The 23,824-nt window shown below is 47.4% G+C and overlaps 1 protein-coding gene across 1 annotated transcript in view; it reads right to left on the reverse strand.

Annotated features, from left to right (window-relative positions):
• The window catches only part of ARHGEF33 (Rho guanine nucleotide exchange factor 33), a 241,513-nt gene that overhangs the window by 86,559 nt on the left and 131,130 nt on the right, over positions 1 to 23,824 (reverse strand). The window contains exon 9 of the mRNA XM_040350765.1: positions 15,229 to 15,361. Within this exon, the coding sequence (XP_040206699.1) occupies positions 15,229 to 15,361 (133 nt within the window). The remainder of the gene's footprint in view (positions 1 to 15,228; positions 15,362 to 23,824) is intronic.

The raw sequence follows: 23,824 nt of genomic DNA on the forward strand, positions 1-23,824 counted from the left end.
CTTGGTGGACTAATTATTCCTTTATGGACTATAATGCTCTGTACACACGATCGGTTCATCCGATGAAAACGGTCTGATGGATTTTTTCATCAGATATCCGATGAAGCTGACTTTCATCAGTCATGCCTACACACCATCGGTTAAAAAAACAATCGTTTCAGAACGCGGTGACGTAAAAGACGACGACGTGCTGAGAAAAATGAAGTTCAATGCTTCCGAGCATGCGTCAACTTGATTCTGAGCATGCATGGATTTTTTAACGATGGATGTGCCCACAGACAATCGTTTTTTTCTATCGGTTAGTTAACCATCAGATAATTTTAAAACAAGTTCCTAGTTTTTTTAACCGATGGATAAATAACCGATGGGGCCCACACACGATCGGTTAGTCTGATTAAAACGGTCCATCAGACCGTTTTCATCAGACAAGCCGATCGTGTGTACGCGGCATACGTTTTTGCCATTTTATGTTATATACAATTTTTATTCATAATAATCATTGTTCTTGTCACAATGAGTCTTCATCCCTTGTGGTATATACACTCTTTATACACAATACTTGGAAAACTCTTTTGTATTGTTTGAGCGCTACACTTATACACTTTATATTTTTTCGCTTTTTTCAACCAGCCATGTTAGCAGCTATAGTGCATGCTGGCAGCGCAGGGTTATACACAGCAATTGGCCACTGCTAAAGCCAATCACAGTCCTGCTAGCCCTGTCCACCACCTGGAGGAAGATGACAGCAGGGGGTAGAGCAGTGGGGCAGATGTGTATTGGTGTGGCAGGAGAGCAGGGGGAACAGTGGTGGGGCAGCAGAGCAAGGCAGGGGGGAGGGTGAGACAGGTGAGACAGATGTGCAGGAGGTACATTGGTGGGGCAGATGAGAAAGCAGGTTACAGTGGTGCGGCAGATGAGCAGATGGGTTCAGTGTTAGGACAGATGAGAAGGTGATTCAGTAGTGAGACAAAAGATCATGGGGATATGGCGGTGGAGCAGATGTGTGAAGAAGTACAGTGGTGGGGCAGATGATAAAAGGGGTACATTGATTGGGCAGATGAGCAGGGGGATTACAGTGGTGGGACAGAAGAGCAAGGGGGTACAGTGGTGGGGTAGATGTGCAGGAGGTACAGTGGTTGGAGAAGGGGGTTCAGCGGATTGTTCGCTCAAACTTGTCTTGCATACACACAGTCACACAAATGTTGTCGGAAATTCCGAACGTCAAGAACGTGGTCACGTACAATAAGTACGGTTCACTAACAAACATAAAAGCCATTGTAGGGCTACCCACTATAAACCTATCCCTAAGGCCCCATACACACGATAGAATCCATCCGCTGAAAAATCCCAGCGAATGGGTTTCAGCGGATAGATCCTATGGTGTGTACACTCCAGCGGATCTGTTTCCGCGGATATTTATCCCCTGGGATGGATTTCCAGCAGATAGATATTTGCTGACATGCTAAACAAATCTATGGGTGGATGGTCTGTATAGACTCACCGGATCCATCCGTCCAAAGGGATCCCCCGCATGCGTCGTAATGATTCAACGCATGCGTGGAATTCCTTATATGACAGCGTCGCGCACGTCGCCGCGTCATAATCGCGGCGACGGCGCGACACGTCATCGCCAGAGGATTTCGGCGCGAATTTCAATGCGATGGTGAGTACACTCCATCGCATGGAAATCCGCCCAAATCCTCGAGAGGATTTATCCGCGGAAACGGTCCGCTGGACCGTATTCGCGGATAAATCCTCTCGTGTGTATGGGGCCTAAGAGTGCTTTCACACCCGCAACGCCTGGGCAACGGCGGTAAAGTGCCGTTATCTTAGTGGCACTTTACCGTCGTTTTTGCAGCGCTTTTCGGCTGCTAGCAGGGCGCTTTTAACCCCCGCTAGCAGCTGAAAAAAGGGTTAAAAGTGCCTGCAAAGTGCCGCTGCCTATTGAGTTCAGAGAATTTTCCTGATGCCCTGCCAGCGTAGTGCCCCAGTGTGAAAACACTCAGGCTTTCACACTGGGTTTGCAGCTGAGGTTTTTTTCAGGCGCTTTACAGGCACTATTTTAGTGCTAAAGAGCCTAAAAAACGCCTCCAGTGTGAAAGGGGTCTAACTGGCATGCCTCCGTTTTGTGAGTAGGCAGTGCATGGGGCCAATAACACACAGGAGTGAAACCTAGTGCCCTTAATGGGCCCCAAGAAAAAACTTTTACATTAACTACAAAATTCCTATATTTATCATCCATTAAGGGACACAGGGATATAGTCAAGGAGGCAACTATACCAGGATTGAGAACCAGGAGGACCTTGCTGGAGGAAGGAGCTAGAGCAGTGGTCTCAAAGTACCGGCCCAGTTATAAATGGCCCGCAGGCAGGGTGGAAGTGAGAGGAGCAAAAAAATAAAAAAAAATTGTTTTTTTTTTGAGCTGGCGCCATCTGGTGGTGAGCCGTTGGTATTACAAGTTATTACCACCAGATGTGAGCTGGCGCCATCTGGTGGTGGCCGTTGGTATTACAAGTTAAGCATTACAAGTTAAACAGCAATTCTAATGTCATTTTACACTATTTTCACTGCCATATTCTTCCCTCTAATTAGAACCCCCAAACATTATATATTTTTTTTATCCTAACACCCTAGAGAATAAAATAGCGATCGTTGCAATACTTTCTGTTACGCCGTATTTGCGCAGCGGTCTTACAAGCGCACTTTTTTGGGAAAAAATTACACTTTTTTAAATTAAAAAATAAGACAACAGTAAAGTTATCCCCATTTTTTTTAATATTATGAAAGATAATGTTACGCCGAGTAAATTCATACCCAACATGTCACGCTTCAAAATTGTGTCCGCTTGTGGAATGCCGACAAACTTTTTTACCCTTTAAAATCTTCATAGGCGACGTTTAAAAAAATCTACAGGTTGCATGTTTTAAGTTACAGAGGAGCTAGAATTATTGCTCTTACTCTACCAATCGCGGTGATACCTCACATGTGTGGTTTGAATACCGTTTACATATGCGGGCGCTGCTCACGTATGTGTTCACTTCTGCGCGCAAGCTCGTCGGGACGGGGTGCGTTTGCTGGCTCCTAACTTTTTTAGCTGGCTCCTAGATTCCAAGCAAGCTGACTTACACCAGTGCTGGTGGTAATAATGCGCTCGCTGACACCAGTGCTGGGGGTTAATAATGTGTTCGCTGACACCAGTACTGTTGTTTTTGAAGTTTGAAAGTTTGCATGCGGCCCCCCATGGCATATGAAAACATGTCTTGTGGCCCTCAGGTAATTTGAGTTTGAGACCCCTGAGCTAGAGAAAGGCTGGTGACTTTTGGGAAAATGCACAGAGGCATTGGAACAAGTACAGAGAAGCTTGTAAGCCAGCTGGAGGTGGTATTTACAGTGTTGACAGGGTCAACTTAAAAGCCCTTTACACAGTTCAAACTGGATGTGGATCTGGAGTGGATAAGTGTTGCTCGGGGTATCTGCAGCTTTTATCTCTCTCTCCTTGTGAATTGAGAAAAAAACATCTTTTAAAAAGACATTTAAAGCGACTGGCACTAAATGTTAGTCAATTCCACATTTTTAGGCATGAACTTAACCCTGGAATAAGTTCTAGGCCACTTTGTCATGCTAAATACTTGCTTAGAAATCCTCTCTGCAGCCACGCGTCTTCTCCATAGCTGACAGGACGGCTATGCGGCTGCTGATTGGTCATGCCCATGTGACGGCGCTGACCAATTAGAATGCTCCAAAATGTCCCTCCTGATGAGGAACGTTTTGGACATACAGCTCAGTTGATATCTAAGCCCCGGACCACTAATATGGATATACCACGGCTTAGAACCGAAAATTGCCACGATCAAGGTCACCGGGACTGGGGGCGGGGTGCCTGTGTAAGTAAGTTCACCTTACAGATTCTTCTGCAAAGGTAAACTTACACTTTAAAGTCACCCCACTGGTAGACTGAGCCAGCGGCTCCTGCCCCCTCCACAGCCCAGATGCTCTGAAGGGGTAGAGCAAACAGAGCTCTCTGGTCACTGAAGACTGAGAACTGAGCAATTAGCAGTCTGTGATCGCTTAGTTCTCAGTCTTAGAAGCAGCGGGAAACAGATGCAGCATCGGATTGATTCTGCATCCACATAGGTGAGTATCATTTTTTTAAAATAACCCAATACTTCTCATTTAAATTAATATGTGTAGCACCCTGCTACTTTCATAGCTGCTGCTGCTTTAAATTTAGAGGGTGGTCAGAGATTTAGTTGCCTCTGACCGTGTTATTTTTGTCACATTCGGGCCTCTGTTCCAGCCATGGCTGTACTGTGAGTGACCACTATTGCTGCCTGTGCCACCCCAGGCCAAGGGTGGCAGCAGTTGAGTCAGGGCGTATTGGGTGTTTTTTTCTTCGACAGCCAATCAGTGAGGGTGGATCGCCTCGCTGTGCATGCTGGGGGAGAGTACCTAAGGAACAGACATCATTGGTTTGGGGTCGTCGATCGCTGGTCTGTCGTCCCACCACCCCCGTGTGTGGCCCTCATGGCCGGGGGTGCGTGTTCAAGTGTTCCTGGCTCCGGAACCACGTTGGTCCAGGGTTGTAATCTACCCTGTAGGCCCAGTAGTCAGACTGGGTCTGCAGTTGCAGAGTGGTCCTGTGCTGTCCGTCCTGAGGGAGGAAGCCGTCCGATGAAGAACCTTTCTGGGGGAATACCGAGCACGAGGCTGGTATCTCAGGAGAGGCCTTAGACTACATCGAAGGATGCACTATTACTGAGAGGCTGGATGATGGTCGCATGTCAGTTCTTAATTGACCAAAGTTTATTCAAGAGAGACCTGGGCGCTTAATCCTGAGTTGAGAAGAATTCTGGACCGAAAATATCTCCATCTTTGGGAAGGTCTGTGGCAGAGACTTTGCTAAAGTTCCATGTGACACTCTGGCTGCTAGGCTGGTGAGAGAGGCCTATCCAGGTGGGCAATACCCACTCTGGCTAGAGTGGTGACAAAAGTTTATCGCTGAATTTGGAATTTACTAGTTCTTAGATGTGGTGGCTGCATTAGTTTCCTTTTTCTCTTCTGTTTATTGATGGACACAGCACTTAAAATTTTGACCTTGGGGGTTATATCGCCACCTTCAGGAGAGGACTAGGCAGAACAAGTAAAAACAGCAAAACTGCACAGAACTGCCCAGGGGGCAGTCCTACTGGCTATAACCTCTCACACTGCATCCAGCAGCTCAGTTTTTTTCTGCCTAGTGTAGGAGAATGACCTGGCTCCCGGAGGGGACCATTGGTCCTGGTGATTTTTTCGTTTTTTTTCTGCTGATCCTGTAATCTAATATCAACAGCCGGGCTGGGTGACAGGCTTGATAATATAGATCCTGGTAGTCTCCCCAGCTCGGCCATCGAGCGTGAGCAGGCCCTAGCTGGGCCCTGGGTCGGCCACGACATGCCCCGTCATCCAGGGGTGGCCGGTAAGCTATATGCTCCGGGACACACATATGACCAGCTACTGCTGTCCGTGTCACAGTGTGCTGTGGCCAACAGCCACCGCTTAGCCCCTCGTGTGATGGGTCTGTCCGTGGAATGCGTCCAGCAATCCCCACAGGACGGGCAAGTATGGTTTGACCTGTCCCGGCAGGATGGAGCAGCTGGGCATTCCTTGGGAGGTCGACTAGGGGGTCTCTCACTCTCCCTTTATTCTCTCCCTGTCCTTTTCCCTCCTCCCTGAGATGGGCTGCTGTGCGACTGGCCGGGGGTCCTCCGGGGGGGCTCCGAGTCCTGGCAGGGGGCTGCGCTGGGGTTTGGTGGTCCTTCCCTGTTTTCTTGTACATAGGGGGTGTTCTAATGTACTTTGTGTGAAGGCCGCCGTGCGGGTCAGCGCTTTTGCTGCCATTTTGGTATAGTTTCAGTCAGAAAGGCTGGCGGCTATTTTCCCGGAACCCGCTGGCATTCCTGAGGCGGCCGGTGGGCATTTTCTTGTGGTTTCAGATTGTTTTACCTCTAACGCTGGGACTGTTTGTCTGGAATGGCGCAAATTACACAAAGCACCTTGTGACTGACACAGGGGAGGACGACAGCGCAGTACCTGGGTAAGGGTGATGAGTCCTGCGTGGGCCCCTCAGTCTGTGGCTGCTAGGAGGTGGATTTTTGGCTTACCTTGGCCCCTATCAGGTGTCAGGCGTGTGTGGGTCAGCATGGCGTCAGAAGCTGGCGCTTCTTCCCTAGACATCCCTGTGGTGGCAATCGGTTCCCCTGCACCTGCGGTGCCTATGGACGCTTTGTCGGCGGTCCTGGAATCTTTCGTTGCCAGGGTAGAAGCGGCATTCTGGCACAGGGGAGGTAATAAAATGCCCCCCTCCTCCCACTGTCTTCTGGGGAAAGCTCTGATTCAGACTCGGGCCTTGCTGTGGCACACGGCCCCTGTTCTGACGTTTTAGAGGATGTCAAGGACCAATCGGACAGTGAGGATGACTCTGTGTCCGGGTCAGTGCAGGAAAGGGCGCTTATAGGAGCACTGGCTTTTAAGGATCTGATAGGAGGGCCAAGACGGTCGCCCGGTCCATGTTCACGGTGGTGGGGTCAGCATTGCGACCAGTATTGGCCACGGCCCTGGTGTCACAGACGCTTACTGAATGGGCTAAATTGTTGCACCGAGAATTGGAAAAGCAACAGGCTTCCCTGGTCTGCGTGGAACTGGCAGACCAGTTGGTGCATGGCCTTAAGCATGTCTGCGATGCAGCCTTAGACACAGCTCCTTTACTTTCTAGAGCCTCAGTCTCTGCTGTGGTGCTCCGTTGCCTGATTTGGCTAAAATGCTGATCTGTGGACCAGGCATCTAAGAAGGCTCTGGCAGATTTGCCCTTCCAGGGGAGAGGCTATTTGGAGCCTCGCTAGATAACATTATTAAGAATGTTACTGGGAATAAGAGTACGCTGCTCCCACAATCCAGAAAAGGTAAGGAGCCATGCCATAGGCCAGGGCCATCCTTTTCCGCGTTATTTGTCCGGCCGGGTCCGCAGGTAATCGTTTCCAGGCCGACAAGGTGCCTGCTGAGGAACAGAAGTGTCCCTGGTTTCGCAAGCGTAACAAGCCTGCGAGCAAATCAACGGCTGCATAAAGGTTTGCCCCACCTGACTCTTGGGTGGGGGGGTAGCCTTCGGGAGTTTGCAGCTCAGTGGACATCCCTCCTTTCCGACCAGTGGGTTTGCGAGATGGTGTCATCAGGATACAAGATAGAGTTTCTTTCTTGTCCGCCAAACAGGTTTTTCCCTCCAACCTTCATCTTCTTCCTGTTTGGGGCAGTGCAAGACCTGCTGAGGCGCGGGGTGATAGTACCTGTGCCGTCGCCGGAAAGGTTTCAGGGATTCTACTCCAATCTGTTTGTAGTCCCAAAGAAGGATGGGGTCCGTCCGATCCTGGTTCTCAAGGCCCTCAACTGCTTTGTAGAAGTACAAAGGTTCCGGATGGAATCAGTTCACTCTGTGGTCGCTGGGGGTTTTTCTGGTGTCCTTGGACATCAAATGTGTCAGGCATCAGGAGGTTTCTGCGGTTTGCAGTCGGGGACGACCACTACCAATTTGTAGCTCTCCCTTTTGGCCTGGCATCGGCACCAAGGGTTTTGGCTTTGCTGAGACAGCAAGGAATCGCAATCGTGGGCTACCTGAATGACCTTCTTCTGAGAGCAGCTTCCACCTCAGAATTAGAGGAGGATGTGGTGATAGCCAGTCAGACTCTTCGGGAGTTTGGATGGGTACTAAAGTCGGCGTTGGTGCCAACTCAACGCCTGGAGTACCTGGGCTTGATTCTGGACTCCTCAGAGGCGAGAGTTTTTCTCCCTTCGGACAAGCTGCAGTCTCTTCAGGCTGCAGTGAAGCTGTTGGTGTCCCACAGGTGGTCGTCACTGCGCTTTTGCATGCAAGTCCTGGGTCTCATGGGGGACACTTTCGAGGCGGTACCTGTAAAGGAATGACCCGGGACATCCAGAGACTTTGTGAGGATGGGGGATACTCCTGTGTCAGCGTCCCTGATAAGTCTTGGGTCTGAGTCCACTCTGTGCCCTTTGGGCATGGAGTGGCAAGTGAATCATAACTCATGTATTACATGAGATGGGACATCACTGACAGTTCGTATTGCAGGATTTTGAGACACTGCAAGATGTTGGATTGTTCTGGCATGGATAGTGTTTTACAGTATATTCCTTAAAATGCCTGCAAAGAATATTCTATGATTTCTAGTGACATGCTAATTGAATCAGGGCCTGGGAGTCAGTCCATTGTCCTTGTGTAAAGGTGTTGTAACGGACAGGTGTTAATCCCAGGTCTGCTCCCAGACCTATAATTATGCATGCTAAAAACTGTTATGTGTGATAACACTGTCTCTGTATGCGGAGACGAAACGTCTGCCTAGGAGACGGAGTGGGTGAAGGTTTTGTTGTTATTAATTAAAGAATGTTTAGTAATTAGCCTTAGTGTGTGATGAGGGGGGGGGGGGACAGTTTGATTGTTCCTGTAAATTCTGTGACCTGTTGTACTATATAAAAAGACTGAGAGAAATCATTAAAGTGTCATTACATTTGGAACAAGCACAGAGCGGTGTCTCGTCTTGATTCTGGGAAAATGGGATGCCTGCTGGTCTGTCTGTGTGTCAGATGAGCTGTTGTCGTGGATGGAAGGTCGTAAACGGTGGTGACCGTTACAGTACCATATTCTCAATTCCACACTCGAGTCTTGCAAAAGGAGATTCTGTCCAAATGGGACAAGTCTCCGTTGTCTCTGGATTGTCGGATTCGGGTGAGCCACCTAGTCAGGGAATCCCTGGTCTGGTGGCTGAGGTCTCTGGCCCTTCAGTCCAGGAGGTCATTCCTTCCCCTTCATTGGACGGTGATCATGATGGACGCCAGCCTGACCGGTTGGGGGGGAGTTTGGGGTGTACAGTTTTGACGCAGGAGGAATCCTGCCTACCAATTAATGTGCTGGAACTTCGGGCGATCAGGCGGTGCCTCTCCACATGGTCACGGAGGCTGCAGGGACGCCCAGTCAGGATCCAGTCGAACAACGCCACTGCGGTAGCATATGTCAACCATCAAGGAGGAATGAGGAGCTCGGCTGCAGCATTGGTGGTCACTCACATCCTGCGGTGGGCAGAGCGACACGTGCCGGCTCTATCTGCCGTGTACATTCTGGGCGTAGAGAACTGGCAACCATCAATTGCTAGACCAAGGGGAATGGTCGCTACATCAGGATGTATTTTGACTTCTTTGCCTGAGATGGGGCACGTCAGACGTGGATCTCCTGGCTTCTTGACTCAATTGTAAGGTATTGAGGTTTGTGACCAGGTCCAAAGATCCCTGGGCGGACGCGGCAGACGCGTTGGTGACTCCATGGGAGCATTATTAGCTTATTTATGCCTTCTCCCCACTAAAACTTTTCCCTCATCTGCTTTGCAGAGTGGAGACCGAGGGGATTCCGGTGATTCTAATTGCCCCAGATTGGCCTCGGCGTCCCTGGTACGTCAAAATAGTTTGGATGGTGTCGGATGTTCCTTGGCAACTGCCGATGTGAGAGGACCTTCTGTAGCAAGGTCCTATACTTCATCTTGCTTTACAGTCGCTGACTTTAACGGCATGGGTGTTGAAGGTCAGGTGCTAAGGGACCGAGGTCTGTCAGCATTCAGTAATCTCTACCATGCTGAGGGCACGGAAGTCATCTTCTTAGAAGATTTATCATCGCACGTAGAAAGCCTATGTGTGAGGAGATGGGGTGGCGTCCACGTACATATTCGGTTTTCAGGATCCTGCTATTTTTGCAGCGGGGAGTGGATCAAAAACTTGCCTTAAAGCGGAGCTCCACCAAGAAAAAATTCAATAAAAAATGCTGCAAAAAAAAAATGTTTTATACATACCTAAAGTGCCTAATCGTCCTAATCTGCCACTTTCTGATCCGCGGTCCGTCTTCTTTCCTCTCCTCCTCGGCTGTCTCTTGGGGAATGGGGGAGCGGTGTCTTCTGGGACCTTGTGTGTGTCCCAGGAGACATCACCCATTCACGTCGCGCCACGCGGCTCGTGCATGCACAGTAGAGAATCGGGCAGGGAATCCGCAAGGCTTCACTTCCTCATTCTCTCACCGAGGATGGCGGCGAGGCAGCCGAGACCCGAGCGTTTGCTCGGCTTCAGCTGCCGTCATCGCGGGCACCCTGGACAGGCAAGTCTCCTTATTAAAAGTCAGCAGCTACAGTGTTAGTAGCTGCTGACTTTTAATTTTTTTTATACATACCTGAAGTGCCTGTTGCTAGGCAGATCGTCCTAATCTGCCACTTACTGATCCGCGGTCCGTCTTCTTTCTTCTCCTCCTCAGCTGCCTCCTGGGGAATGGGGGAGCGGTGTCTTCTGGGACCTTGTGTGTGTCCCAGGAGACATTACCCATTCACGTCGCACTGCGCGGCTCCCGCATTAGCGGCTCGCGCATGCGCGGCTCGCGCATACGCAGTAGGGAATCGGGCGGTGAAGCAGCAAGGCTTCACTTCCTCATTCTCTCACCGAGGATGCTTCCTTCGGCCGCAAGGTTTTACAGGTGGCTGTTTAAGGTTGCAACTCCTCTGTTGAGGAACTCTGGTTGTTTGGGTGGCGTTTTTTGCTTGTTGTTCCCACCCCTCGTTTTTTGACACTGCTTGGGGACATCCCTAAGGTCGAAATTTAAAGTGGTGTGTCCATCAATGAACGAAAGAGAAAATAGGATTTTTTGTACTTACCGTAAAATTCTTTTCTCTGAAGTTCATTGACGGACACAGCACCCACCCCTCTATTTCTGTTTGTACTGCTTTTTGACGAACAGAGCTGCTGGATGCAGTGTGAGGGGTCATAGCCAGTAGGACCGCCCCCTAGGCGGTACTGTGCAGTTTTGCTGTTTTTACATGTTCTGCCTAGTCCTCTCCTGAAGGTGGCGATATAACCCCTAAGGTCAAGATTTAAAGTGCTGTGTCCGACAATGAACTTCAGAGAAAATGATTTTATGGTGAGTACAAAAAATCCTATTTTTAGGCTTTATTTATTTCATTTTCACCTGGTGATCCTGCCTGTAAGTCTGTTATTTTTCAATTCCCATTAACAGACCAAGCTGTCCAGCAAAATGTCAGTTGAAGGATTGAGACAAATCATTTAACACTGACAGGGTTGCATAGAGGGGTCAGCTTTAATTTAATTTCCCTTTTTCCGAAAGGATAACACTGTTGATGTAACTGCTTAAAAGGTACTAGAATGCTGTGACAATGCAAAACTTAGGGTGCTGCTCTAGACATACATCCGATAATCCATTGACTCCTACTGTGTGGGTGCATGTGGCAGACAGAGCTCATCCTGGCTCTATGCAACTGAATGAATGAATGAATGAAAACTTATATAGCGCGGCACATGCAAACTAAATCGCCTCTGGGCGCTTGTTGTTCCTGTCTCTTTTGATATCAAAAGAGATGCGTCTTGATCTTTCTCCTGAATGCTAAGTGGTTTTCCTCCCACCGAATGCTGGTTGGTAAAGCGTTCCATAATCTGGGACCCTGGACCGCGAATCTTCTTTCTCCTTTGGACTTGTAATTGGCTTTCGGTATCTGGAGCAGATTTTGGTTGGTGGATCGCAGAACGCGATTGGAGTTGTGAGCTTTTATTTTTTCGCATAGATAATGGGGAGCATTCCCATGGATACATCTATGCGTTAGACAGAGTGCTTTAAAAACAATTCTGTCCTTTACTGGCAACCAATGAAGGGATCTCAGTGAAGGTGAGATTGATTCCCAGGGTTTTTTCCCAGTCACAAGTCTGGCGGCCGTATTTTGAAAGACTTGCAGACGAGCGATTTGGTATTTTGGGAGTCCGAGGTAAAGGGCGTTTGCATAATCCAATCTGGAGTTTACAATTGCTCCCACCACGGCCGATATGTCTTCTTTGGGAATAAAAGGAGTAAGTTTGCCCAGTAGGCGCAGCAGATGGTGTGATCCGCTGACTACTGACCCTATTTGTGCGTCCATTGTCATGTAGGAGTCAAAGATGACTCCGAGACTTTTGACTTTGGCGCTAGGGGTGATGATTTTGCCCAGAATGGGCGGGGGGGACCAAGATGTTGCAGGTTGATTCATACGCTTGGCGTGAAACAGGAGAAGTTCTGTTTTCGCTCCGTTGAGTTTAAGATAACTCTTTGTCATCCAGTTCTCTATCAAAGAGAGGCATGTCTCTAGATTGAGGTGGTGATCCTTTTTGTTGCAAATGCGGAAATACAGTTGCGTGTCGTCTGCATATGAGTGATAAAGCAGTTTTTGTCTGCTAATGATTTCAAAAAGAGGACGAAGATAGATGTTAAACAGCACTGGCGACAGAGGCGATCCTTGAGGGACTCCGTACGATACCGTGCGTTTCTCAGAAGTGAAAAGTCCCAATTTCACTGTTTGTGACCGGTTTTCCAAAAAAGAGGAGAACCAAGATAAATCACCTTCTGCGACTTTGGCTACGTCAGCTAGCCGAGTCAGTAATAGTTTGTGGTCTACAGTGTCGAAGGCAGCGCTTAGGTCCAACAGAACCAGGAGACAAGATTCTCCTTCGTCTGCGGCCTCGAGAGTGTCGTCCCATGTTTTGAGTAATGCTGTTTCCGTACCATGTCCGGGACGGAAACCTGATTGAAATGGATCAAGTAGGTTATGGGTATCTAGATGCTGTTGCAGCTGTTGTACCACTACTTTCTCCATTACCTTGGAGAAAACGTTTAGACCTGTTATGGGACGACGGTGACGTGGGTCCTTGGGGTCTAGGGTGGGTTTCTTCAAGATGGGTTGGATTATGCCCTCTTTCAACTGGGGGGGCACTATGCCCTCCTTGAAAGACTGTTTTATAAGCTGCATGATAGCAGGTGCCAGGATGTCGGCGCATTCCTTCAGCAGTTTGGTGGGAATGATATCATTTGGCGCTATGCTATTTCGCAAAGTACCAATGATATTTTTAGTGGCATCGATGGAGATGGGTTGTCTGCTAATGATTTCAAAAAGAGGACGAAGATAGATGTTAAACAGCACTGGCGACAGAGGCGATCCTTGAGGGACTCCGTACGATACCATGCGTTTCTCAGAAGTGGTGATGCAGGGGTTGGAATTGGTGACTGGAGAGAAGATGGTGTCCTTCTGGGATAGGGGGGGGTTTCTGGGCAGTTTTGGCGGTTTTGGTGGTGATTGCCAGGCGTGGGAAGCGGCTCGCCGCTAGGCCGCGGGTGAAGCCGCGGTCTTTCCTAGATTGTGGCTGCCGCAAATCGCGACAGGCTGGCGCGGATGTCCCGAAAGAGGCTGAAAAGTGCGGCGGGGAGGATGCCTTAAATGTGAAGGTAAGAGGGGTGTAGGAGCAGGGGTGAACCGCCGTGATTAGGCCGTTGTAGCGGCTTGTCCTGAAAAGGACGGCCGCCAACGGTCTCGGGGGGGGGCCGATAGCCCTGATCACAGGGGGGTTACCTGTCTGGCTCCCTGGAAGAGGGATGAAGGAGGGAGCCAGGAGGGAGCCAGTGAATCCAGGGGAAAACCGGAGGAAGCCAGAGGAGTCTCCAAGGGGGGAGACAGCAGCAACGGGGGAGAAAAACCCTGCCTGTCTGGGAACCAGGAGCCACACGTCCTACTGCTAGGTACGTGCGCCGATTACTACTGGACCAGTTCTAGCCCTGGGGAGGAGTCACTCTCTCAGACTCAATCCTGAGAGGTCAGGAGATCAGCAGTGATGGTGTGGTGTGACTTGTCAACTCTGAGTGAAAACAGCCAACCACCACACACAAGCTCAGCCTGTGTCTATAGTAATAAAAAGCTTCAGCCCCACTCCATCCAGGTCACGCCCCCAATGTGTTTCACTCCATCAACGGGGCTTAGTCATAGAGTAAGGTGACCAGATTTTTAAAATGAAATCCGGGGACATATTTTTTCTTTACTAGGAATGGCAACAATCATCAACTCTCTGCCCGTCGCCGCCCGCCTCACAGCCTCTCAAGTCTTACTCTTCGGGCCCAGCTACTACTGGATGGGGAGCGGAGGAAGATCACTCCGCCAGGGAAGGCAAGGAGATAGGCAGGTGGCTGGCCAGGATTTAAGCCAAGGCAGAAGAACATGCGAGCGAAGCTGAATGGGCATGCACCTGAAACTGAAGAAATATTCCCTCCGCTCCGACCAGCACATGATCATCAGAAAGGGGCACAGATAATGGGAAAAATACAACCCCCCTATGCTAGTAGGCACGGCGGGGCGGGGGGTGTAATTCAATTTTTTTTATTTTAATTCTGCACTGATTGTCTTTGAAATTGCCCCTGCCCCCTATTAAATACAATCTGGGGACAAAACCAGGGACAGACTTGGTCCGGGGACAGTGTCCTCAATCAGGGGACTGTCCCCTGAAACTGGGGATGTCTGGTCACCCTATCATAGAGGCCACCCATGGAAGACCTCCATGACTAAGCCCTTTGGGCTGGGTGAAACACATTGTGGCATGGCCTAGATGGAGCCTGGCTGAAGCCGTTTATTACTATAGACACGGGCTAGGCTGGTGTTCAGCAGTCAGTCATTTTCGCTCTGAAATGCTGGAGTTCAGCTTTATTTGTTAAGGTTTCTCAGCAGAGCATTACCAAAAGCATCTCACTGCCTTTGCCAGCTTGCCTTCTTCCCATACAGCATCCTGGTGCTATTTCCCCCCCAGGTAAGTGACAAACATGTACCTGGCCATCCACATAATGTAAAAGGAAATGTGATTGATCAGACCAGACCACCTTCTTCCGTTGCTCCATGATCCAGTTCTGATGCCCAATACCCACGTGCTTATTGTAGGCAGTTTTGGCTGTGGACACAAGTCAGCATGGGAACCCCTGACTGGACTGTGGCTTACATAGCCCCATACACAACAAACTGCAACGCCAGTTTTTTCTGCTTTCAACACATCTGTCTCAGGGACAACATGTTTACGTGCTGCCTAATTTATCCCACCAATTTTTAGATGCCATTGTAACAAGATAATCAATGTTATTCACTTAACCTGGCAGTGATCATAAAGTTATGGCTGATTGGTGTATTGTTTTATATTCTTTTTTTTTTTTTTAAAACATTAACCTCCACTCAGTCCAAGCAATATGACTCATAGCAGTAGTAAGCTACTGCTATTTTATTATGTTAATGTGTTTAAACTTGTAATGGTAATGATGTCATAACATTACTAAAAGAGCTGATAAGCTATATATACAAAGTGTACCTCATCATTTGTTAATTTCAGAAATATATCTCCCAGGATTCCTTGTCGGGACCATTTGACCATTCTTTCTTGCAGTACATGGAGCAGGTCCAGATGATGCTGGATCAAATATCGCAAGGAACTGGGAAAGAAACTGAGAAAATGAACAAAAAGTGACCCTTGAAAATGTGTTCAGCCTGAAAAGTAACAGTTCTATGATTAATGTTCTCTTGAAAAATGTCAAATGAATAATGTACTGGTATTTTAAACATACCTTACTCAAAACCTTATCAGTTTTCGGGTTGTAAAAAACAAAGTTTTTTAAAAATGTCATTTAAAACGATCGTGTGTGGACTTCAGAGCATATTTTGGGTTCTGAAAAATGGGCAAAAAGTTTTTTGAACATGCTCTATTTTTTCACAACATTTTAAACGTTGTCGTTTTTCGGGTTGTAAAAAATGGTCGTGTGTGGGCTTTAACGACATGAAAAACCCGCACATGCTCAGAAACAAGTTATGATACGGGAGCGCTCGTTCTGGTAAAACTAGCGTTCGTAATGGAGATAGCACATTCATCACGCTGCAACAGACAGAAAAGCGTGAATCGTCTTTTACTAACACAAAATCAGCAAAAGCAGCCCCAAGGTTGGCGTCATCCACATGGAACTTCCCCTTTATAGTGCCGTCGTACATGTTGTATGTCACCCGGCTTTGCTAGAGCATTTTTTTCCCCACGATCGTGTGTAGGCAAGGCCGTTTTAATGATGAAGTTGAAAAAACGTTGTTTTTTGTAGAGCCTGAAAAACATTGTTTTTTACAACCCGAAAAATGATCGTGTGTACGCAGCATTATATTTCGGTTATATGCTGTATCGCTATTTTGGCAGTAGATACTGCATCAATTATCCAACATATTAAAATCAACCCCCCCCCTGTTAGACTATCTAGTAAAATAAGCACATCATGCTTCCACAAAAATATACATTTTTATATTGATATACTGTATTACACAAAGCATTCCATTTCCATTAGGGATGGTGGTTTATTAAGAAAATTTGCTCACACACAGGCCATATGCTGTGTCTTCTAAATGCACTTTGCCTAAATTATAATTGTATTTTTTTTTTGCATACATTTTTAAATTTTTGCATATTCTTATAGCCTTATTCAATAAAACGGAAAGTTGCATACTCATCTTTCCGTAATTAACTTTCCCGAGTGCATCTTCATGGCAGCATACAATGAGTTGTGGCTCCACCCCCGCAACCAGCTTGCAGAATTCTCTGTAACTCTCACGATTTGAGTGGGAATCTGTATGTTACCATGAAGATGCACCAGGAAAAGGAAATTTTGGAAAAGTGAGTATACAATTTTCCATTGTCCTGGCAGCATACAATGGGAACTACCTTGCCAAACAGGAGGGCATACAAACAAATTTGAAATGATACACTAGCTGTATAGTAGCGTAAGTATGCTCCTGCACAACAAATTTTCAAAATGTTACTGTCGCAAGCTGAGCTGGGTTCACCCAATAAAGTGTAATGAAGGTATTCCGGGAGGACCATATAGCCTGGAATATACTCTGTCTTCCAGAACAGGAAGGTCTTGTGAAGAGCAGGCTCTTATATTTGTCTTAACAATCTAGAAGGTGATTGTACTTGTTGATGCTGACTTTTCTTTTTTTGACTAGGAACAAAAGTGAACAGAATCCTCATCTCCTCTGTGCTCTTGGAACTTTTTAATTAATTTGACTACAAACTGGAGCAGAAGTTTTTGCTTTTCGATCTAATCCAGTAGCTTGGCTGGCTGGAAGCAATCAGAGGGTAGACACCCCTTAAACTTCAAACTAGCGGCTTTAAATGACAGGACGTCGTATGACGTCCTGTCAGAACAATGGAGTCTTCCGCTCGCTGTCATTTGACGGCGTGCGGTTGACAGGTGGTTAAGAATATATGTCTTGGATTACTTAAAATAGGAACAGTAATATTTATTTATCTACAATATCTTCCAGGACATATACTGTAAAGAGATGCTAATGTCATCACCTCCAGCCACCTGTCTGTCTGTTATATTGTAAATGAGTCTAGGATAACTTCTACGGGTCTTTCATTGTGGCTTGTGCTAATTGACCCTGTAATTGTGTGAAGGAATTCTGTGTTGATTGGTGATAATGTTGATTGTGTCTTCTGAGCTACAAGACGACAAGCCTAGCCTAAAGGTCATGCCTCTGAGTCATCTTGGCTGCTTAAAGGGATTAGTTAATTAGCTCATGTTAATTAGGTCTGGTCACTGGTGTATTTTCAGAGTAATATGAGCAGGATATGTATACACCTCCTCTTTTACTGTATATAAGCCTGTAGTCTTTCAATAAAGATTGGTATTCCTTTTTGACCTTCAACACGGAGCTTCGTCTCGTATTTGGGGGAGAATTATTCGTATGGGTTTCTTGTTCGCCTGGTTGGAGTGTCTGGTAGCTGCCTTGTGTTTGGGAATGGAATATCCTTAATGACTTTAATCCCTCTCATACACGGGGTGTCGTTACACCGTCCTATCAGGTTTTGGGGGGGGCGGAGCCACAACCCACTGTATGCTGCCATGATGCACCAGGAAAGTTTTCAGAGAACATATGCTTTGTAAGCTATGTCAGAAAAAAAAACCTCTCATAGGGCAAAGAACTATTCACCAGACGTAGACTTCCTGCAGTTGTTATTTTTCATAAAACTGACTTACCATACCTTGTTCCTGTTTCCTACCATACCATTCCTTCCAGACTGTTAGGCCCCATACACACGGGAGGATTTATCCGCGGATACGGTCCAGCGGACCGTTTCCACGGATAAATTCTCTCGTAGATTTCCGCCACCATCGCATTGAAATCCGCGCCAAAATCCTCTGGCGATGACGTGTCGCGCCGTCGCCACGATTATGACGCGGCGACGTGCGCGACGCTGTCATATAAGGAATTCCACGCATGCGTCAAATCATTACGACGCATGCGGGGGATCCCTTCGGACGGATGGATCCGGTGAGTCTGTACAGACCAGCGGATCCATCCGTTGGGATGGACTCCAGCAGATGGATATGTTCTGCATGTCAGCAAATATTCGATCTGCTGGAATCCATCCCAGGGGAGATATATCCGCGGAAAAAGATCCGCTGGCGTGTACACACCATAGGATCTATCCGCTGAAACCCATTTGCTGGGATTTATCTGTGGATGGATTCTATGGTGTGTACGGGGCCTCAGAGGAAGGAATGGTATGCTAAAGAAGTAAAGCTTTGTTAACTCATGTCATGCTCACCGACTAAAGACCAGTGAACTAGAGAACTGATGACAATTCTGCAGAATGATTACAGAGCAGCAGGGACTATGGAGGAGCCACAGATGCAAATAATTTTTCACTTCTTAATGCAATAGCCAAAAACAAGTCATTACAATTCATCTTGTGCCAGTCTGATTTCAGCAAAGTTGATTTTATCTTGTTCTGTGTTACTATACCCATGACACTGCATTCACTATATCTGCTCTCCCACAGAACATGCAAATGCAATAGTTTTAGTAAAACTGATAAATACCTTTTCTCATTAGCAGTTACTGGTTTATGTTCTTGCCGGTGGATGTTAATCACATTAGGTGCATTAGTCCTAGCATATATTATTTGTCTTGGAAGTATATTTAAAACTCATTTAGGGCTTGATCACACGGGTCGCTGGGTGACGTTAAAAGCGGGTGGTTGAGCTACAGTGTTACACCCCCCTCAACCCATGCTTCTGCTATGATACTTTGCTTAGTGGCCCTGGCGAAAGTGAAACTGGCTAACACAACTGATTCCTATCTGGAAATGGCAGTTACCTGCCTTATACGGTGACCCACTTGCTTCATATTTTGAGTTAATGAACTCAGACACGTAAATAAATCAGTTAAGCCAGAGAAAGTTTAAGGGTCCTACTTGTATACTTAATCCATGTTACTGACTCAAAGATAGAGCGACTCTGTTGAAATTTGTCCGATTAGTGTCTGCTACGGGCATTGTGTGAGGAAGAGTGAGCGCCGCTAGAGGATTTAGAGCTGCTAACACAAAAAGTTGACTAATCTCATAACACAATATATGCAATAGTGCAGTGCTCAGCCAAATAGTGTAAAATTAAGCATTTTTTTTTTAAAGTGACAGTGCAATAATACTGTACATAAAAGACAGCAATTGTGTGTTTGTGAAGGAAAAAGCAACTTAAAGTGCTTCCACAAAGTTCTTAGTTCCCCCCACTTCTATGCACTCACCAGAACCATCAATAAAATCAGATTCACAGACACTGGCACATATTTATGCCGCTGTAGCGTATCTCATTTACGCTACGCCGACGCAGAGAGGAAAGCACTGGATTCACAAAGCACTTCCTCCCAAATCTGCTCTGGGTTTCTCAGGCGTAAGTCGGTGGAAGTGGAAGTGGGTGTGAGCCATGCTAATGAGGCGTGACCCCATGCAAATGATGGGCCGAGCGCCAGACAGATACATATCGCCAACTGCGCATGCGCCGTCCCCTGGGCGCATCTCAGTGCGCATGCTCACAATCACATCGGAACAACGGCATGAACGTAACCTAAGCCCAGCCATATTCACGTCTAACGTAAACAATGTAAAATACGACGGCTTGAGTTCCCTGGTGCAGACCTTTGCATGTCTGCTGCTGAGTTACACCTCCTTTATGGGGAATAACTTTACGCCGGACGTACGACTTACGCAAACCGCGTATAGCATGCGCCGGGCGCACGTACGTTCGTGAATCGGCGTATCTCCCTCATTTCCATATTTGAATAGAAAATCAATGGGAGCGCCAAATACGTCCAGCGTAAATATGCGCCCACTCTACCCCGGCGTAGGCAAGTTACGTCGGTCGGATGAAGCCTATTTTCAGGCGTATCTAGTTTTGTGGGCACGGTGCACAGATACGACGGCGCATATTTGCACTTACGCGGCGTATCTCGAGATACGTCGGCGCAAGTGCTTTGTGAATCCGGGCCTATGTATTTTTGCACTGTCACTTTAAAACTTTGGTTGCTTAATTTTACACTGTTTCACTCTTAGAGCGCTGCACTATTGCATATATTGAGCTACAAGCATTGCTCAGATATTCTGACAGCCAGTGTTTACAGCTGTCAGAACACAAAGGAATGGACAGGGGGTAGATTTATTTTGTTCAGCCAATGGATGAAACAAAATAAATCTGTTTGTGTATGGCCAGCTTTAAGGCCGTGTTAAGGTTAGGGGTAGGTCAAGAGAGCTTAGAATATGTTTTAGGAACACTTGAAATTATTGGTTTACAGTTAGCAATTAAAGGAGAAGTCCAGTCTGAGCTTGTTTGGCTGAGCTTCTCCTATGGGTCACAGAAGTGCAATTTGTTTTGCGTCATCCCAACTCTGGGAGTCTGGATTCGCCTCTTAGTGAGCTGCTGAGACGCCCGTTCCCTGCCCCTCCACAGCTCAGCCCTCCAGTGAGTGTGGAAGAGCAGAGCAGGAGAGATGCCAATTGACAGGCAGCAACTCTCTGCTGAGGGAGCCGAGATAACCAAGCCATCGACGATGTTCAATTGCTCGGTTCTCATTGCAGAGACGCCGGAAGACAGATGCAGCATCGGACCGATGCTGCATCCCCCTAGGTAAGTATGAAACTGCAAAAAACGGATTCCCATACTTCTCTTTTAAAATGAAAATCAGATCTAAAATGATTAAATATTTTAGCCAGCTTTGATTTAACTTAAATACAAAAAGTAAAACAGCTCCTTTGCTCTTAAGAAGGGATACTTCAAATAACTTTATAGAATTATATAAAATTATAGCCTGTATACACATTGTAAGCTAGAAACTGAAGTCTAGGCAGATATACTGTAAAGACACACAGAGGCGGCTCTCTAATTAGGCAAGTTAGACGGTCGCCTAAGGCCCCACACTGACAGGGGCGTCGCCTAATTGAAGAGCTGCCTCTGCTGGAAACAATGCCGCTACAGCGGCACTTCGCTCAGACGATCAGAGGGTTAATGTTGCGGCTGCCTGTGAGCTCCATGGCCAAGCAGTGGAGACTGGAGAGAAATGACAGAGCCGCGGCTGTGTCCTGGGGAGGAGGTGGGGCCATCACTGTGTTGTCAGGGGGAGAAGAAGGGGAGGAGACTCATTCCAGCAGCAAAATGTTAATACAATGATTCCCGCTACTCTGGGGATGCAGATCGCCCCCGCGTCACCCCCCACTGGGCCACTGGAGTGCTGTGCTGAGCAATCCCTGCACACTAGGAGGAGGCGTACAGTGTCTGGTAAGCAGAGGGGAGGAGGGCGTTGCCAGGGAGGAAGCCTCACCAGGGCTGTAGGAAGCCGATAGGAGGTAGGAAAGAAGAGGTGTTCGGGCTTCCCCTCTCTGGGGCTGTCAGTCAGGGTGGCACTGCGGGGTCGGGAGGTCCCAACCCAGTCCAATGCTGATCCTCAGTTGTGGTGGGCCTGGCGCTCCGCATCCTGTGCTGGCACTGCCTGCTTATTGGCTACTCCACTGCAACCTCCCTCACTGACACCAGCACTGAGATAGAGAACACTGACACCAGCACTGAGATAGAGAACACTGACACCAGCACTGAGATAGAGAACACTGACACCAGCACCAAGATACAAAGCACTGACACCAGTGTCTCTATCTCAGTGCTGGTGTCAGTGTCTCTATCTTAGTGCTGGTGTCAGTCCCTCTATCTCGGTGCTGGTATCAATGCTCTGTATCTCGGTGCTGGTGTCAGTGTCTCTATCTCGGTGCTGGTGTCAGTGTCTCTATCTCGGTGCTGGTGTCAGTGTTCTGTATCTCGGTGCTGGTGTCAGTGTTCTCTGACACCAGCACCGAGATACAGAGCACTGACACCAGCACCGAGAGAGATACTGACACCAGCACCAAGATAGAGAAACTGACATCAGCACCGCGATTGAGAAACTGACACTAGCACTTAATATATGCAATTTATACAGTTACATTTTTTATCGCTTTAATTATTTTTCCCATTATGGGCGTGAGTGGGGCCTCATGTCTAGGTTTTGCCTAAGGCCTCACAAAGCCTAGAGCCAGCTCTGAAGACACAGATTAATGCAGCTCTGTAATCATTATTATATATTTTATATATATATATATATATATATATATAAGTAAGTACCTAAATTTGACCTGGTACTGTATTGTACTATTGAAGTCCCTGTATGGCAGAGATGGAGTGCGAGAGGAAGTAGCAGCATAAGGTAGGGTGACCAGACGTCCCCGGTTTCCGGGGACAGTCCCCGGATTGAGGACACTGTCCCTGGGCCACGTCTGTCCCTGGATCTGTCCCCGGATTCAGGGGGGTGCCCATACTAGCCCTAGCAGGACATGCAGCAATGTCAATATCTATCCAGCACAATCTGGGATATCAGGGATGGTGGGCCCGATATGTCAAGCTCCGACCCCTCTGCCAGACAGCCCGTGCATAGACAAATATCCGGCGTTTATGCAGCATGTGCTGCTGCCTCATCCCTCCCTCCAAGGTTTTTATCTATCTTATCTTCTTAATAATTGGTAATCATTTCTCAAAAAATTCTAAGAAGTATCTTTTTTTATCTCATTGACGAAATGTGAGAAATAACGTATATATCATACAATCATTCCATAAACACATACCACATACACTGCATATATAATTTGAGGAAAATATGCTTATAAAATAGTTTCCATTTGCCAATTTAAAAAAAAAAATATGTCCCCAGATTTCATTTTTAAATTCTGGTCACCTTAGCATAAGGAGTCAATCATTGTTTGTGCTAACAAGAAGCATGATGATAGGAAGAGAAAGCAGAATGAGAGAGATGACATATCACTGTGCTGCTTCCCCTTTTAAAGTCCAGTAACAGCATACTCCTGGAGAATGGACCAGGACAACCTTCTGCAGTGTACTCCCTCTCTCCCTGTCCACTGCACCCATCACACAGACAGGTACATGGCTGAGGCATTTTGTAGGGTGGGCAAAGCCTGATGGGGATTTGAGAGATGTGTTCCCCATCAGATCCTCCTAATTATTGATTAACAGCAGGGCTCAAGTCCTGTGGGAACGGAGTTCCTGCACTTTTTTCACAGCAGGAACGCAGTTCCCTTTGCAGAACTAGAGCAGCCGAGCCGCCCGAGCCAATCCTTCACTAAGCGGCGATGCCCAACTCGAGTCACTGTCGGGGGCAGGCGAACCTTAGTAATCCTTTATGTTACTGGCCGGTTCCTGTATATGGATTAATCGGGTAGTGTGCGGGTATTCCGTCACTTCCTCGATGCCGCAATGTCTCCTGGGAGCTTTTGTCATTGTTCCCAGGAGACATTGCGGAGGTCTGCCGCAAGTTATCGCGGGATTTAGAAAGAAGCAAGTTCTTTCTAAATCTCGCAATAACTCGTAGCAGACCTCCACAATGTCTCCTGGGAACAATGACAAAAGCTCCCAGGAGACATTGCAGCATCGAGGAAATGACGGAATACCCGCACACTACCCGATGAATCCATATACAGGAAGCGGCCAGTAACAAAGGATTACTAAGGTACAGTGGATCGAAAAAAAAAAAACATGCGGTTTAGTAATTATGCA

Source organism: Rana temporaria, chromosome 4 (genome assembly GCF_905171775.1).
Source record: "Rana temporaria chromosome 4, aRanTem1.1, whole genome shotgun sequence".
Classification (NCBI taxonomy): domain Eukaryota; kingdom Metazoa; phylum Chordata; class Amphibia; order Anura; family Ranidae; genus Rana; species Rana temporaria.